Below are 20,008 nucleotides of genomic sequence, written 5' to 3'. Positions count from 1 at the left end.
CACAATTATATAGCAAACCAATTATACAACAATCTTAAAGCTAACTCTGGTTGTTCTTCGGTCCGGTACGGCAGGACTCTCCCTTGCTCCAAAGAGCACTTTTCGCGGTCGCCTGGGAGTGGAGGTGCGGGTCGGTGACGGGCTGGTAGACCTACCACGTCACAACACATGGATAGATTTTGCGACGGTGACAATACATGAGATACAGCTGATGTGTTGCGAGGCGAGTCACGGGCAAGCGGCTAGATTCGAGGTAGAGAATGCATGTAAATATTGCACGCGAGTGTGAGTTCATGCGTAAGGACGATTTTAAATAGCAAGTGAGATGAGACAGAAATAGGCGCAATACAATACTATCAAACGATTTGATACTTTGCCAAAACAATGGGTTAAAGCGGAGAACACATGGCTGATTCAGAAGTTTGAGTATAGGTAGTGCTGTAAACTTAAATATAACGCATCAAAATACAAATTTGATGCACACATTAGGTGGGCCCATCAGTCGCAAGCACATTGAAAGAAATCAAACACCGCCATTTTTTTATATCCTGAATCACTGGATCAATGGGAACGTTATAAAATGGGAAAATCACATTCAAAGACACCAACACAAAGTCAACAGGTAATTGAACACCGCTAATTTTCTCCACAAGAGCAAAAACATTAAAATCTTACACGGCATGAAATATGTCAGGAATATTTCAAAAATGTTACAATATTTCAGATTCATTACATAATTTTAAGATCATTTCTGAAACGTTTCTGGAAGAAGTCAATTGTAATATTTACTTTCCAATTTTTCGGAAACGTTTCAGAAACATTTCAACTGCAATACAATATTTTCGATGTTATAAATCTATTTCAAAAATATTTCAAATGCAATATAACATTTTCGATATGGCAGGATATTTCAGAAATATTTCAAGTGCAATATAATATTTTTGATAAAATAAAAATATTTCAGAAACATTTCAAGTGCAATGTAACATTATTGATGTGATAAATATATTTTTGAAATATTTGAAGTGGAATATAACATCACCGAAACTTTCGTCACATTCCAAAAATATCTCAACTGTAGCGTAACATTTTGGATGTTTTTGAAATGTTTCAAAAAACATGACAACTGCACAATCATGTTCGGATATTTCGGAAAAATTTCAGACATGTTATTTTGAACGGAGCATTTTCATTATTACAAAAACATTGTAAACTTTTAACGATTCAAATATGCTGTGTTCAATATTTCTGAAATATCTTCGACGCATTTACCGCGGAACATTTTTATCACTTTGGAAAACTTCACTGAAACCCATATTTCTATAATATATTATGCGTTTAATATACAGCTGTGCCGACGAAAGCGGATTTTTATGAATAATCAGTTAATTGGTTATTATTGATGAATTTCTTTAGTGCTTTGGTAAAAATGACGAAAGGAAAAGTAGGAAGACTATCCAAGCGGTAGTATAGCGTAGTCGTTAGGACATGCGATCAGTAATGCGAAGATCCCCGTTCAAATCCAGACTTGGACATAACAATGCGAAATATCACAACGGACTTTAAATAGGCCGTTTAATCGAAATCGGATATCAAATTGGACCGTGGGAAACGATTTCTGCAGTGGGTCCTAGACATATAACCGCTTACTTGTACCTACGGTTAATGTGTATTCTGTATTTAATATTCTGTACTCAACAACTTGAACCTTGTTAAGGAAACAATAATGTTTGTGTTTCTTTTGTTTATTTGGAATAAATGTTTCCCAAGCAGGGCCTATACGAGCGTGAAAACATTGAAAAATGATTTCTGCGTATACATTAGACCTACATATCCATGATTTTCTTCACATAAGTTGAAAATAAATTAATTATTTTACAAAATATGTATTTAGATTACCAATAACGCGCGATTGGGAAATGAAAATCGAGGTTTTCAATGATTGCAATTTCAGGTCTTCTACTCGTACTTTTTGACTGAGCTATAGTCATGTTTTGAGAAAGTATCGTCTATAAAAAAAAATGTTTTACCAAAACTCAATTGACGCCGCCTGAAATATATGCAATGTACGTTTATAACGCGTTTAAATAAGAACCAATCTGGGTTCCTCGACTAGGCACAGCCTCGATGGAAACCATATGGAAAACTTAAAAAATATTCAAACCTACCCTCTTATCTCAAGATAGGTTTCAAACAGATCTTACCGAGTTAACTGTTCATAAAAATTCATTGAAAATAAATTTTTTTTCAATATCACAAAATTTGGGAATTATCTAATAGCTTTCTAAGAATACCGAACGTTATATTTTCCTCAGGGATGCATACAACATTAATTTCACTAATATATTAACTGAATTGAATAGTTAAGAAATAAATGATTGTTTAATTTTCAACCACAATCATCCATATTAATTCATCGTTTACCTCGTTGTTTGTGCATAACTATAGCTTCGCCAGGATTTCTCAAAAGCAAGCGGCCAACACCTTCGCATCGTCGAAGAACCTCATTCTTAAGCAAATGCCCTCTTACAGTTGGTGATATGATGGAACGTTCCATCAGCCATGTCTTGACAAAGGCGAAGTCTGTTAACAACTGTAAGGCTCCCCACTCACTATATCAAGAAAAGACAAAAGTTCCATCTGTTGTGCTAACACCAATCATTAAGCCTCTATAATTTCAACAAGTCATGCAGTTTCACATTCGTTTTATATACCTGAATTTGATGCTGTGTGAGTAGATGTAGTCGAGCCAGGACTCGCACATGATCTTGAGAATCATATTTGACACTTGACAATCGTCCACCACTTCTAGTATTGGTAATAGAACCTGACCTGTAATAAATTCATATTGAGTGAATCGAGTCGTAAATTAGGGAAGAATAATAAACTACCCGTCGAAAATTTTTCTGATAAGCCCTAATATGGCCAGATATGAATCGTCCATATCAGACCTGATATGAAAATTGACCAGATCTTGTCTTATAGGGAAAAAGCAAACTGTATGTGGGCATATCAAACAATGTATTGATAGATCAAACTGTTTCGCGCCATATATGGGGTTATGGGGGTGTAGGGGAGGATATTTCTAAGAATTAGCCCCGCCAATGAGCTCTCGACGTGCATTTATGGCGCTTTGAACTGAGGTTCTCGCAATAGGGCCGCCAAAAGTACAAACAGCTGTGCCGTTTTCTTCTTACATTTCACTTTTGTTGCCGGCCCTATTGCGGGAGAATGTGGCAAAATTGAACAACAAACTAGAGAACTAGAACAATTAAGAAATTTGCCTGGAATAGATAATGGTAATTTGCTGATGCAAGGATTGATGAATAGTCTTCAACAAGTAAAAATAGATATTAACTTACAACCTTTTTCTAACGAGGAGCAATTAAACCCAGTTGAATTTATTTAAAATATGAAAAGTTATTTTGAGTTAAAAAATGTATCAGAGGCACATAAATTGATCATTGCAAACAATATACTGGAGTCGAGAGCAAAAATATGGATGGAAGTAAATTCACATTTGATAAGAAATTATGCAGAGTTTAAACAGGCATTCTTAGCTGAATTTTATTCAATACCAATACAAGTAAAGGTCAAAAGTAAATGGAGTTCGCGTCGTTACAGAAATCCGGATGGTAATTTGATAACGTATTTTATGGAACAATCGAAACAAGCGAGGTATTTCATTCCGAAATTGGACCAATTTGAAATTAATTATACTATAATACAACAAATGCCTTGGCGTGTTAGAGATGCACTTGCTGTGGTGGATTTTTTGGATACGAAAAGGGTTATACAAGCACTGAGTAACTTGGATTTAGGGCATGAAGAACGCGAGAAAGAAAAACGTAGGATATTTAGTCAAAACAATCAAACCAATAACGTTTGAAATATGAGTTTACAAAATCAAAATGAGAATAACACTTTTCAAGAATTAGGATATAGGAATCGGCAAACAAATTTTAGGTTATCAGATTTTAGACAACCACCTCCAAACCGTAGTACTTTCAATGAATTTGCTAATACATTCGGCAATAACCAGCCAAATTTAAACTAATGAGCAACGCGATGCAAAAGGGTCCGATATCGGGTAGCCAATTTTACGATTATATTGAGGACCTCTCTTGGAATATAGTGAATGGGCTGAAAGATGAAAGAATAAATCCAATTAGATCAAATCATTATAGTCCACACATTCTAGCCTCTATTCTTAATCACAAAACGTCTGTATTGATTGATACAGGCAGTCAAATAACCGGTATCTCAGATAAATTGTACAGTAATGTTCATCGATGCATGCACTGTGGCTAACTTTATTTTTTCAACTTTTGTTTCTTTTCTACTCCCATTTTATGTGCCTATGGCCGGTGAAGCAGTGCACAGGAGAAATGGGAGAAACCACGACGACAGCCTCTCGGCGCTGTCATCCATATAACCTCTAAGATCGCGAGGGCACGAATAACCTCTTTCACAAAGTGCATAAACCGTCAATTTAAGTATAAATATTTAATTTTATCATATTTATATATTCGTCGAGTCCCAAATTGACGGCTTATGCACTTTGTGAAAGAAGTTATTCGTGCCCTCGCGATTTTAGAGGTTATATGGATGACAGCGCCGCGCGGCTGTCGTCGTGGTTTCTCCCACTTCTCTTGTCGACTGTTTCACCGGCCATGGACACATAAAATACGAGTAGAAAAGAAACAAAAATTGAAAAAACAAAGTTAGCCACAGTGCATGCATCGATGAACATTACTGCACATGCAACTAGGCGAGTTAACATAGGTTGAATGAGCTACCAGTAAGCAATGTAAAAATCTTATGTGCGATTGTAAATAGAACTACACCAGTAAGACGGCAAATTTTAACCGACGTGGTTATTGGCGATCGAGTAATTCGTACTGCATTTTTGGTTATCCCTAAGATTAATAATGTAATTTTCGGAAATGATTGGCTTACTTATAAAAAGATAATGATGGACTACGACAAACAATCTATTATGATTAACAAAGTATTAATCGATTTATCGAATATTTCGTACGAAAGTGATTCCGTGGAAAAATTGCGATCAGTTACGATAGATGATGATATGTTAATAAAGATAGTGCAATGTAATCGAGAAGATAAAATTGATGACAATGAATCGATGATTAGGTGGAAGATAATAGTGATATGTTGAAAGAAAATACGAAAGGAATATGTGGTAATGTTGTAACTTTGAATAATATGGAAATTGGTAATAATTTAAAATGTATGAATATTAAGAATCAATGCAATGATGAAGAAATTAATTATGATGCAAGTATTTTTCAAAAATCATTTGGCAATATATGAAATACTTAAATATCGTATCAAGAGGGAGATGAAATGTCGACAAAAAATATTGAAAATGCAATACGAAAGTTACAACAGGATAGCGATCACAATTTTTTCAAGGAAGCACAGACTATCGTGGCTAGCCTTACGAGATTAAACGACGAAGAGAAGAAATTACTTTTCACTTTACTTATAAAACATCAAAATTTATTTTCCGACACGGCCAATTGTACAACCCTGTATGAACATAAAATTGGACTCATTAAGGATAAAGCATATAGTGAGTAATCGTGACCACAATTTAATTTAGGATTGAGTTCGTCGGGGAAGGTCAGAGAAGAAGACTGCTTTATGTTGCATTTTAGGATTCAGCGACGTTTCGGCGGGCCCTGCCTGCCATCTTCAGGCTTCTTTTTTAATTAACAAAACATGAAAAGAAACAAAAAGGAAACAAAAATTAACAAAAAAATTTTTTTCCTAACAAACAATAGAAATTAATTGTAGTTTTTTGAAAACTAATCAGTTATTTAGCGGTGAGACCGCATGCTCATTTTGAGGTTAGGTTAATTGCACATGTTTTTGTACTTAGTAAAGTAATTTGAATTTACATATAGTAATGAAAACTTTGGCTAATGATTTTTGAAATTCAAAATGAAATTTAAATTTAGCAACATAACACACTTAACCACAGAAAAATCCTTTATCAAATCATTACGCTAATTGCAAAGAACTGTACTCAACCTTGAAATTGCACACACCTATCGTTAAGTTAATTATCTCACATCTGAACTCAATCAACATATTTTAAAATTCTTTGAAACAAATCCAAATGTTTTTAACATCATAAAATATGAAAGAGTCATAAAAATTACTGAGCACACCTTTAACCCTTAGCGGCATAGTGGCATTCCAGAATGCCACCTGTTTTAAAACACGTATTTACGATTTAAGAGTAGTTTTATTCGATTTAACCGGCTTTTTTTTGTAATTTTATGATCTTGATATGTTAGATGATCAAAGTTTATGTTCAAATTGTTTTTATGTTTCGTTAATTTGTTTATATAAATTAACAAATTCTGAAAAATAGCACTTTTTTTTAGAAAAATGTATCATTGAAGATAGTTTTAAGAGTATCCTTATGATTTTTGGTAGGCGGGGGTTCTTAGGGCCGCTGATTACGAATCTGTTTTCAGATTTGGAAAACTCAAAATGGCGGACACAATATGGCGACTGTACACTTCAAATGACGGATTTTATGACCACAAAACGATGCATTTAATTTGAAAGTATGGAAAAGATCTTGGGTTTAATGATTTGCGAAGGTCAAACGACTTTTTGCGTTTTGGTCCACCATATTGGATCCACCATCTTGAATTTCTAACTTTTAAGTGCGGATTCGTAATCAGCGATCCTGAAAACCCCTGAGCGCCAACTTTCGCTCTCATCAAACGAGTTTTTGAACGTTTGGTCCGCCATATTGAATCCGCCATCTTGAATTTTCAAATTTTGAGTGCAGATTCGTAATCAGCGACCCCAAAAACCCTCGAGTACAAAATTTCAAGTCGATAATAAGTAAGGAAAAATGTGTGCCGCTAAGGGATAATTGGATCAAACAAAAGAATATTGATAAAATAGAAAGACTATATCATAAAGATTCAAATGTAATTAACATTCCTAATGAATGGTGTGTCAATTTAACAAATCACAACATACTAACAGACATTAAAAACACTCTAGCTCTAGGGCCAAAACATGGTGTTCCCTTTCAAAAAAAAGAAATTTCGGTCAATGACATTATTTGCTCTGTAGAAACACTGTTAACTGGCAAAGATGCACTTGTCAAAGATTAAATTAGATCTAATGTAGCCAAACAAATATCTAATCATCTACAGTTCTATAAACAAGGCAATAGTCCATCTAAATCACAGATAACACAGTACAACATTACCAAAGAATTGCTTAAATTATACCAAGATATTATTATTACAAAAGCTGACAAAGGAAATACTACGGTTATCATGAGCAGAGATAAGTACGATAAAAAAACTGATGCGATTCTTAGTGATTTACAAACGTGCAAAAGGTCTAAAGATCTAACCGATCGAATAGAAAAACAAACTAATGAACTTATCAGTAACATTGCAAAAAAAGGACATATTTCTACACAAACAGCTCGACATTTAAAATCACACAACACTTTGCCACCTAAAATATATTTCCAACTAAAAATACACAAAACAAATAATCCACTTAGACCAATAGTATTCAACATTAATACACCCACTTACAAATTATCTAAATTATGTGCAGGCATTTTATGCAATATTGTAGGTGAAACAAAATACCATGTACAAGACTCTTGGTCACTAGTTAAAGAAATTAGAGGTTTGGAAATACCCAAAGATGCTGTCCTTCTCTCGCTAGATGTGTCTTCGCTATACACGAACATTCCAACAAAATTGGCATTGGCAATTGTTAATAACAAATGGAAACTCATTGCTGAACACACAGTCGTCCCAAAAACCTATTTTACACAGGCAGTAGATCTTTGTGTCAATTTCACATGCTTCTTACATAATGACACTTTCTACCAACAGATTTTTGGAGTGGCTATGGGCTCACCAATCAGTCCTTCAATAGCAAATTCGGTAATGGAGAAATTGGAACAATCAGTAATCAATACGCTACCATTTGAATTAGTTCTTTATAAAAGATAAGTTGATGAAATATTAACCCGTGTACATAAAAACAACATACAACAACTTATTACATCCTTCAACCGATATCATCCTAGAATCCAATTCACACATGAATTGGAGAAAAACAATAGAATCAGTTTTCTTGACACAGTAATAATTTATGAGAATGGCTTATTGTGTACAGATTGGCACCAAAAAGACACATGGTCTGCTAGATATATCAATTTTCAATCACATTACCCATTACAATACAAAAAAAGTGTTGCAATTGGCCTATTTGACAGAGCGATTATGTTAGCTGATGCAAAATTTAGAAAGAAAAATCTAAAACTTGTGAGGGACACTCTTGAAAAAAATGGCTATCCGTCCAAATTGATAAAAAAACATACACACACAAAGAATACACAAATGTTAGAACAACTCTGATGTAACGAACAACAACACAACACACAATTACACAGCAGCCATTTCATACATAGGAGGCCTCTCACAAAATATAAACAGAATCTTATTGAAAGAAAATATCAATATTACATACAAAATCACACACACTTTAAACAGTCTCTTCACATTTCTCAAATCAAAAACGACAACCTTAGAACAAATTAACACTGTATACAAAATTAATTGCAGAGATTGCCCAAAATGTTATATAGGCCAATCCAGTCAACATTTGAAAAAACGTATAGCGAACCATAAGTATGATCTTAAATCGAAAGATCCTGATGCGTCAGCATTGGTTCACCATTCTCTCACCGAAAAACATGTGTTTGATTTTGATGATGTCAAAATTATAGATAACGAAGACCATTGGCAAGATTATTCAAGGAAATGATACACATATCAAAAAATAACACAGTCAACAAAAGAACAGACATTGAAAATCTAAGCCATCTATATTTTAACATCATCAAATAAATACATAATTAAACCTAGCTAAATTCAAATTCAAACACTACACAATTCAAATCTAACATTGTAGAATACTATTCTAATCAAAATCGACTATGTCAGCCATTTGCTAAGTTTAAGAAAATGATCACTTCCTCCTCGATTGCCTTACGTAGAACATCTCAAGCGCTAGGAACGTCACTTTAAGTAAGTTTTAGCATATAATTAGTATAAAGTTACCTTTAAACTATAATTATAGTATTAAAAATCATGAGCCAAAGTTTTCATTATTTTATGTAAATTCAAATTACTTTACTCAGTACAAAAACATGTGCAATTAACCTAACCTCAAAATGAGAATGCGGTCTCACCGCTAAATGACTGATTAGTTTTCAAAAAACTACAATTAATTTCTATTGTTTGTTAAAAAAATATTGTTTTTTTTTTTTTTTTAATTTTTGTTTCCTTCTTGTTTCTTTTCATGTTTTTTTAATTAATAAAGAAGCCTGAAGACGGCAGGCAGGGCCCGCCGAAACGTCGCTGAAACCTAAAATGCAACAAAAAGCAGTTTTCTTTTCTGACCTTCCCCGACGAACTCAATCCCAAGATAAAGCATATGTGAGAAGGTCGTATCCAATACCGCCGATGTTAAGAGATGCTGTTGATACAGAAATTCAGAAAATGCTAGAGGTAGGCATAATAGAAAGATCGGTGAGTCCGTATTGCAATCCGGTAAGAGTAGTGAGAAAACAAAATGGCCAAATAAGGATATGTTTAGATGCACGTTACATTAATAAAATCATCGAATCCGATAATGAAGTGCCATCGCCAATAGAAGAGATTTTACGAAAATTTGATGGTGTAAATCACATGACCAGAACTGATTTGACCCAAGGGTATTGGCAAATACCATTAAAACAATCTTCGAGACCGTTCACAGCCTTTTTACGGGAGCAGGATGTTTCGGCGCGGCCATTTCGGCGCGACCATATCGGCGCGGGAACGTTTCGGCGCAAGGGCGTTTCGGCGCAAGGACGTTTTGGCGCAAGCACATTCCGGCGCGAGGACGATTCGGCGCGGGAACGTTTTAGCGCGGAGTCGTTTCGGCGGGGCGACACTTCGGCGCAGGGATAATATGGTGCGGAAACGGTTCAGCACAGAATACAGCGCATTTTCACATTACAGTACGTTTCTCAACAGCATATCTTTAGGAAAGGCCGGCGGACTAGTTCTATATTAATCAGTCCTGTAAGTAAAAAGTTATACAAGATCGTCTGAAAGGTTATAATAAGTCCGGTCCCCCGAAACCACAACACAGACGGGGGTAATAACTATGCGGAAGGTGGCCGTGGTACCCGAAAGGTTAGAATAGCTTCGGCTACCCACGACAATGGCGCCCGGAAGGTTAGAATAGCTTTGGCCCCCGAAACCACAACACACACGAGGGTACGAACAACGTGGAAGGTGGCATTGGCACCCGAAAGGTTAGAATAACTTTGGCCACCCAAAAGGTAAGAATAACTTCGGCCACCCAGAAGGTTAGAATAACTTTGGACACCCACGACAATGGCGCCCGGAAGGTTAGAATAGCTTTGGCCCCCCGAAACCACAACACACACGAGGGTACGAACAACGCGGAAGGTGGCATTGGCACCCGAAAGGTTAGAATAACTTTGGCCACCCGAAAGGTTAGAATAACTTTGGCCACCCGGAAGGTTAGAATAACTTTGGACGACCACGACAATGGCGCCCGGAAGGTGAGAATAGCTTTGGCCCCCCGAAACCACAACGCACACGAGGGTACGAACAACGCGGAAGGTGGCATTGGCACCTAGGGTACAATAACTTCGGTTATCCACCACAGTGATACTCTGAAAGTTAGAATAACTCTGGTCTCCCGAAACCACAACAGATACAAGGGTCGAAAAATGCAGAGGTGGTTGTCGCAGCCCGAACGTTGGAAAAAGGTAGGCTGATATTAACCACAACTACCCACGACATCACAGTGTATGTGATTAAAAATACCTACATGATCAGTTTTTGTATACATGATACTATGAAACCAACAAATAGCAGTCTAACTCTTTTCGAAGCTCGACTTCGGTTGGCTGACTTTTATACGCAAGCATCAACCCCGTAAGATTGGCTTTATGTTCGGACACATTTAAATCGAATTTCTTGCATCAAAGTGTCAGTCGTGTCTGAGAGTTTGACGACACCGGATTATTTTCTAAGACGTGCATCAGAATGGCTAGCAATTTATTGTCTACGCGAGGCAAAGCGAAGTATGTCGACAACGGGTATTCATACACTTTTGACCGGTACAGTGCATGTAAGATGAAAAAGTTCTGGCGGTGTAGCAGAAAATCAGATGTTTGTAAAGCTCGGATTCATATGTCCGTCAGCGATGACACGGTATGTATCACGGTATGTTACATAAGAAGTCTCTGCATGTACCATATGATTGAATTCCATGCACCATAACATGATGTTATTTATCTATAAATTTTTGTTTAGTCACATTTATCAGGTACCTTTCGAGGCTACATTCTCTCCGAATGTTACTAATGAATATTTCGTTTCATCTTATTACTCTGTACCGGAGTAATGACCATATTCACGGAAGTGATCCTGGGTTAATTGAGGCAGAAAAAATCAAAGATGTGATAAAGCGGCGAGCGAGAGAACGTGGAGACACCGGCTCAATTAATATCCGTAGCACTAGCGGGCACCTCATATGCAGTGCAAGGACAACTTCCCAGTAAAAGCGCATTGCAAAAAGTTATTCACCGAAAACGACAGAAGGATTAGGCTGTACTTCCATCTCCAAAGGATTTGTCTATGCTCGTGATCCCTGACTCATACAAACAGTACGTCATTAATGAGAACGAATCTATTCGGTTCTTATTAGGCGATATAGGTGAAGGAGACAATCGCATCCTCTTATTCGGGCGAGAAGATGCTCGGGCGTGGAGCTCGTTTATGAAAACAATTTATATGGATGGCACATTCACAATTGCACCGCCACTCTTTTCTCAAGTTTTTGTTATTCTTGTGGAACGCGAAAAATTTGTGTTTCCGGTGCTTTACGCCCTGCTTCCGAATAAGCAGCAAAACACATACGAGCGACTGTTCATTCTGGTGAAGTCGTTGTGGCTGGATTTTAAGCCAGAATTTATACATTCAGACTATGAACTCGGCATACTAAATAGTATCGGCATCCAGTTTCCTTTGGCTAAAATTCAAGGGTGCCTGTTCCATTTGACACAAAATGTGAAAAGGAAATTAGGCAAGGAACATCTGCTTACGCAGTACAACAGCGATCCTGAGTTTGCTCTGAAAGCGCGTATGATTGTTGCTCTTGCGTTTGTACCAGTGGACAATCTATCCGAAGCCATTTCATGCCTGCTTAATCATCTTCCCTCGAGCCTGCAGAGAATTTTGGAGTTAGACCGGGAGATAGTGACACAAAATATTAGGTCATTTGTACCAGTATGGCGGTTCGTCAGGGGTCTAATTACGTAAAGGCAAAAAGGAAAATGATGGTCATAGCGCTCGCACCGGCGGCCCAATCGCGTGGGCGTTAATCGAACGCGTCGGATAAATATCGAGTGTCGAACGATTTGTTCCACAAAAATGTTTTTATTTTCAGATAGTCGAAAAAAAAAGAAGTAGGCGGTAGCGTAATGCCATACTTCTCGGATGTGACTTACAGCCCGCCATACCGACGCGAATACATTAATTTAAATAAAACAATTCAACCATTTGTACCAGGCTAATTTTTGCAAAGCTAATCATCGTCGAGTAGCCATTCACGAAAGTCACCTTGCCATACTTTTCCGACAGTTCCCAATGGCCGCCATACCACTGCAAAGGAGTAATTTTTTTTTTTTTCGCCAAACGATTTGTACCACCCTGAAACTTTTTTCAACAGTTCCCTGTATGATCATAAATAGAAGTCTGATAATGCCATACCTGTGGGAGGTGGCGAATGTGAACAATATTATTTCAAAATCCCAAGATTTTATTCGTAATTCGAACGATTTGTACCAGTATGGCACTCATTTTTCCTGTAAGTGTGAGGTTTAACGAATATAAATACAAAGTTTCAAACACCTAGGTGGCGGCAATCTTGTCTTATAAGCAGATGTTATGTTGGATAATATTCTGCGGCTCCCACCGCTCGAAAGATTTCTCCAACTGTAGAGGTCTTGGCTTGCTTGAGTGTGACAGTCTTCCGCCCCATAGTTATAGTATGGGATAATTTTTTTTAGGTTGAATTTTATCCAAATGAACCAAATACAATGATGCCATACTGTAACAAATCATTTTATGTCTTGTACCTTGAAAACGTGTCGAAAAATCAGGTTTTTCAAGTATGGCGCCAATTTTTCCCTCTACTACAAGTATGGCAAATATAATAATGGTCACATTGTATCGTATAATTTCCAAAAATCGAAATGCCATACTGGTACAAATCGTCAATTTTTTTTTTTTTTCACCTTTTAGCTCAAGTCCGACAGTCATCCGCCCGATGGTTACTATCTGTAATAATTTTTTTTAGGTACAATTGCATCCAAATGACGAGAATATAATGATGCCATGATGTAAAAAATAATTTTACGTATTTTACAGTCGTATTTTAAAAACGTGTCAAATAAATAAGTATTTCAAGTATGGCAGCACTTTTTCCCCCTACTAGAAGTATGGGATAAATAATAACGGTCACATTTTGTCAAATACTTCCCAAAAATTCAAATGCAATACTGGTACAAATCGTTTGGCGAAAAAAAAAAAAATTACTCCTGTGCAGTGGTATGGCGGCCATTGGGAACTGTCGGAAAAGTATGGCAAGGTGATTTTCGTGAATGGCTACTCGACGATGATTAGCTTTGCAAAAATTAGCCTGGTACAAATCGTTGAATTGTTTTATTTAAATTAATGTATTCGCGTCGGTATGGCGGGCTGTAAGTCACATCCGAGAAGTATGGCATTACGCTACCGCCTACTTCTTTTTTTTTCGACTATCTGAAAATAAAAACATTTTTGTGGAACAAATCGTTCGACACTCGATATTTATCCGACGCGTTCGATTAACGCCCACGCGATTGGGCCGCCGGTGCGAGCGCTATGACCATCATTTTCCTTTTTGCCTTTACGTAATTAGACCCCTGACGAACCGCCATACTGGTACAAATGACCTAATATTTTGTGTCACTATCTCCCGGTCTAAGTGGTTTGAGGTATGCAACATGAAATCACACCTTACTTCATATTTAATACTGTTTTGGTAAAGCTTATACAACGTTATAATGATTTTAATAGGGTGCCACTGTAAATTTTGCTCATATAACCGAAAGTAGAGAATTCGTATACCTGCGCACAAAATAATGGATTAAATCAGGTTTTTCATATCCCTGCAAATAATAATTAATTACATCTTTATTCTGCGAGTATAATATTTGCCAAAAAAATTGTAATATCAACGGAGGCTTCTTTGTTAGGTTACATGTTTGTGTATATGCATATATCTGAAGCAGTTTTCAAATATGCACCGCATCTCTATACTCATAAAACATGAAGGTGAAATTAGTAACGTTAACGTAACGAAACATAGGGTAAAAAATTACTATTTTGTAAGTTTATAGTGCGACTTCAACGTGGTTATTTTTTCAAAATATGAATAAATTGAGCCTTATTATGATTTACTGAATTTCAGACATTCACGCAATTGTGAAATAACCATTTTCAGATACGTTAATCATGACAATAACGTTACTAACTTCAGTCTCATCATAAAACTGCTTCATTTTGAATGATGTGGACATCAAAATTTGGTTTTTGATCAGTTTATCATAAGCCGCAGTTTCTGAGATCGTAAAAAATATGCGATTCACGCTAAAACACTTATCAACATTGAAATGCGCCCAGTTTCGGATTGCATTTGTTTGAATCTTAAATTTTACTGTTGTCAATTTGTAGGATCATTACGTTGGGCATCTAAATAGAAATGGAATCCGGTCGGCACCTATGTTTTCGCCTAGCATTTAGTCAGTTTATGACCAAGTCATTTTGGCTCAAAATCGGACCAACAATTATGCGGAAGCGGCACATCGTACGCTACAGAGAGAGCTCGCTGTTCAACATCCATCAATATGGAAATTCATTGATGGATTACGGTTAGTGCAGAAAACGCGGGACGCACATTACGCAGTATATTTGAAGGGGGTTCCACCCCCTTACAAACGGCGGAACTATATCGAGGCAGATGCAAGGATTTCCGAAATTGTTCGAAATTTTGCGCGAAAGATGAGGTTGGAGTATTTGATGGGACTGGCGCAAAATTTTTTACTCCAATAACTTATATTCGTATCGAGCTTCATTTCACATATACAAGCGTTTGTCGATAAGTAGAAGAAAATCACAATTTTTTTCTCGTTCAATGTGATAATCATTAGTTTTTCGAGTAAAGTAGTAGACCTACTTTAATATGTGTCTTTCATAGTCTTATTGTAATGTCTACAGTATGAAGTTGCGATTTGAAAAAAATGCATAACTACTATAGGTATAAGAAGGAGTTTAATTAACGGTTTCTGTGGATGTAGTCATTATCTGTATTCCTACTGTCATAAAAAAAATATATTCAAAAATGTTTCAAGATGTAAGGCCTTTGATGTTTTATTCAACCATATTCTGATATTCACTCAATTCAATGCTCCACTTGTTTTAATGTAATTGTATGATACGAATATTTTATCTTGATCACACGTTCATGTAAAGTCATTTGCATTGCAGTTCAGCGGAATAAAAATGGCCAATTTCATCTCAATGTTGTGAATATAGCTGTATAAAACTTCTTTGCAATTCTTCAGATTCTCTAATTTTTCAGAGAAATATTTTCAATATTGTGTAAGCGCCAGGTACTCGGTCAATCGGAATCTTAGAAATTCTCATTGTATCATGTTTAAAAGTTTTTGCTGTAAAAGGGTCTCAGTGCCGAAGCGTCCTCACGCCGAAACGTCGCTGCGCCAAAATGTCCGCGGGTCGAAATGTCCTTGCGCCGAAACGTCCTCGCGCCGAAACTTCCCCGCGCCGAAACGTCTCGCGCCGAAATGGCCGCGCCGAAACGGTATGCACCCCCTTTTTACACTATAACAACCTTTATCAATTTCGCAGGGTGCCATTTGGGTTGAAGACGGCCGGCAGTGGCTTTATTAGAATAGAATAGAATAGAATAGAAGATGGTTTTATTATACGGGGGTGGAAGCCCCAGAGTATAAAAGAGTAAAAGAACAGTGTATACACAAAACATAACATAATTGAGGGTTTATAAATAATAAATAAGTAATCCTAAATTAACTAAGGAGTAAAACACAATAGTAATACACGGTTGGACAGGGTAGAATTCAATACACTAGAGAGTGAACGTACAAAGAGTGAACACAGTTGCATTAGAGAGTAAAACAGTTGAGTGAAAATAACAAATAATTATAATATTAAGAATCTACGATGAACTTTATTAAGGGAGATTTCGTCCTTGAAATTTTCAAAAAATCAATTTTTTTTTATTACGGATTCTTAATCTACATGTAAGTAGAAATAAATCTTGAAAAAAAGTTTGAAGTTGACTCCGTCAGCGCGCTTTGACCGTCTCAGCAGGGCTCTGACCGGCTAGCTGGGTTCCTGCAGGTCTTAGGGCGTCTGACGCAGGTATACAGCAGCTAGAAAAAGAGGAGGGATGCCTCTATGGACCAGGCATTGCCGATTAGCGGTAATTATAAACACATTTGTGTAAACATATTACAAAACTTGAACGCGTTTTTCTCGAAAACACGTTTTTAAAAATGGCTGACATTCTCCTGACCGCTGTAATTAACACATCGACCTGAAATTTGGAGAGCATACTCAGAAAATATGTCTTCACGGAATGACGGATCGTTTTTTCGATAGATCCATTTTTGCATATATTATTTATCTTTTTATGCGGAAAATAACGCGAAAATTCGATTTTTTTTTTTTAATTGCCGCCATTTTCCGAAATTTGTACTAAACGAAAAACCCATCCGTCATTCCATGACCAGAGGGTCACACATTATTAATGTGCTTGGAATTTGTGTTTCAGATCAACAAAGAGGGGGCAGTGATGTCAGCCGTTTACCTCCTGCAATTTGAGGACTTGTTTTCGCGGAGCTGCAACGGCCGCCATTTTTTTTTTTTTGTTTTTTTATTTTTTAACGTTCTGTACATCATGAATAAAAGCAAGAAACAAACCGCACTCAAAAAGCTTTACTCGTTTCCTTTAAAAAAAATAAAATGTAAACACCCGAAATATGGCGCTCCAAGGACGAAATCTCCCTTCAGTTTTTCTCAAAAACCGCGGGGGATGACGCATCACGTAGCGCTTGCGGAAGAGAATTCCAGAATCGAGTAGCAGACACTAACGTAGACCTTTGATAGATGGAAGTTCTACAGGAGGAAATGACGAGGTCACTTTCAGACACACGCGAGGAAATTATACGCCCCGGCAGCTCACACCGCAAAGTGAGTTCAGACGCGAACGAGAGCGGGACTCGGTATTTAAGAGCACGATAAACAAAAAGGCCAAGAAAGTAGTTGCGGCGTTGTCAGACTTTGAGCCACTTGAGTTTCTTATAATAAGGCGTAATATAATCGGATTTCCTCACGTTAAAGACAAACCGAACGCAGGCGTTTAGAGCACGTTGAAGACGAGTATCTTCAACACCTGAAATGTCGAGAAACGCAATAGAGCAGTAATCGAAGATGGGAAATATAAGCGAGGATACAAGCAGCTGCCGTAGGCCGAGCGTCAGAGCTTGACCGTTGACCCGAAGTTGGTAGAGCGCCTTGTACACTCAGTTGCACATGTTGGTGACCTGCTCACGCCAATTTAACGTTGGACTGACGAGGAGGCAAATAGTTTTTATTCCGTCTGCGTAGTGAATGGCGGTCCCCCGCACCATGATTTGTGGGGTCAATCCCGAACTGAGCACGTTAACCACACGAGCAGAGCTTAGAAGCATGGCTTGTGTTTTTGCAGGATTCAGTCGTAGAGAGTTGTCTTCGGCCCAGTGACAGATTAGATCCATATCTTCATTCATACGTGCCACGGTTTCAGCAATACGAGATGGTGGGCAGTGCTTGAAGATCCGGAGGTCCGGAGGTCGTCCGCGTACTTGACTATCTCACAGTGCTGTATCACGCTGTTCATATCTGCCGCATAGAGTGAGAAGAGAGCTGGCCCAAGGACTGAACCCTGGGGGACTCCTGATGTGACAGGGCGCTAGGTGGACGTGCCCCCAGACGTTTTCACAGCTTTCGCACGACCCGTGAGATACGACCAGAACCACTGTAACAATGGACTCGAGAGGTTCAGAGAGGCTAATTTGTCAATAATTTTGCAATGGTCAACAGTGTCGAATGCCTTCGAGAAGTCAAAGAGCACGAGCAGTGTGACCTCACGGCAATCCGTTGCACGACTTACAGCATCCAAAAGCTTTACCAAGGCCGCCTGTGTGGAACCACCTTCGACAAACCCAAATTCATGAGGGTCGGTAAGAGCTGAGACTTGAAGATACCTTGACAGGTCGGCAGGTACAATTCTCGCTAGAATTTTCGAGAGTATGCAGAGAAGAGAGATGGGCCTGAAGTCTGCCGAGGTGGATGGATTTCGAACTTTAGGTACTGGCGTGATAAAAAAACTTTTTCAAGGAGCAGGAAAGACCCAGGTGAGAAGCGATAGATTGAGAATGTCAAGAATTAGTGGAAAGAGAAGTGTTGTACAGTGCCGCAGAAAAGAGCCAGAGAAACCGTCCGGTACGGAGACATGGGAGTCGGCAAGATGGATGTGCTTTCTGAGGACGGCTGGAGTGATATGCGCACGATGAAGTTTCTATATGCGTCGGAGGGACAAAGTATTTATGCAGATAAGCCATCCACATCGAGCCGTTAAAGCATTAAGGTTCCAAACGGCTGGGATGACCTCCCTAAGCAACCACCAGCGGAAAGTTCGTTATTTAGATAAATCTAGACGGCCGTCGGTTTAAATGGCACAAGCACAGAATTTAAACGGTACGCTCAGTCGCACGTGAAATAAAATAAATCGAGAGATGACTAGTTAAATAGACCGGAGTAAACTAACACCACAGGGCACACACAGGTACGGCTGCACAACCGAAGATAATAAGCACAAAAAAAGAAAAAAATGAAAAGGTACTGCGAAATTAAAAGAGAAAACACGAGAGCTCCGATAACGCGTCTACTCTACCGTCTACCGTCTCCCTATTAGGGCTCTAAATATGACAATGGGTAATGATTTCAATGAATTCCTAACTTGTTACGTCGACGACTTATTGATAGCATCATCCACCTTTGAGCAGCATATACAGCATTCAGGTCTAGTATTTGATCGCTTGAGTCTATATAATTTCAAACTCAGATTGAGCAAAGTATTTTTTTGTAAAGCATCGGTTCTTTTTCTTGTTTGTATTCTTTCATCGGAACGTACGAAACACAATGATTTCCATATACATGTGAGGCTGGCGGGGGTCACCGCACCAGAAGATCCACCCACCGTGTGTGTGTAGAGGAGATGGCACGGGCCGCCAGCAACGTATAGGCGGTTTCGACAAGGCAGTCGGTCACCAACTCTGAACCACAGTGCGACACATTCCTCCGGCCAGCCGGCCGTTTCACTATCGTTTCCGCCAAGGAAGACAAAAAAATCGCTGATCGACACCTTTAACCACACTGGTCGAGGGAAAGGTAGAACCGTCCCAAAGTCAAGGAGGTCACCAGGAACCAGGCCGCGCAAACGACGCCCCGGGGCCCCTTTCCTCGTAGTTTTGTGCCGTTCTGTTTTCTGTCCTTGTGTTGTTTTTGGCGTAACGTATTCTATTCATTTCATTTTACATTTTGTACAATTTTTTTTATATTTATACATTTGATATCTACAGTTTTTATTTTAGTTTTGCGGCGCGTAACTTATTGTGTTTGCGTTTATTTTATCTATATATCACCTCTATTGAGGCCTTTTATCTATACATTTTACTTCCCTGTTCAGTCTTTAGTCTCGCTGCGCGTAA

The 20,008-nt window shown here is 38.0% G+C and overlaps 1 protein-coding gene across 1 annotated transcript in view; it reads right to left on the bottom strand.

Moving 5' to 3' along the window:
• LOC124416179 (coiled-coil domain-containing protein 142) overlaps window positions 1-20,008 on the bottom strand; it is a 320,435-nt gene that overhangs the window by 40,843 nt on the left and 259,584 nt on the right. Inside the window, exons 8-9 of the mRNA XM_046897102.1 lie at window positions 2,715-2,832; window positions 2,425-2,612 (exon numbers count right to left, since the gene is read on the bottom strand). Of these exons, the coding sequence (XP_046753058.1) occupies window positions 2,425-2,612; window positions 2,715-2,832 (306 nt within the window). The remainder of the gene's footprint in view (window positions 1-2,424; window positions 2,613-2,714; window positions 2,833-20,008) is intronic.

This window comes from Diprion similis, chromosome 2, assembly GCF_021155765.1.
Source record: "Diprion similis isolate iyDipSimi1 chromosome 2, iyDipSimi1.1, whole genome shotgun sequence".
Lineage (NCBI taxonomy): Eukaryota > Metazoa > Arthropoda > Insecta > Hymenoptera > Diprionidae > Diprion > Diprion similis.
The sequence above is the reverse complement of the archived record's forward strand: the minus strand, read 5'-3'. Positions and strand labels throughout refer to the sequence as shown.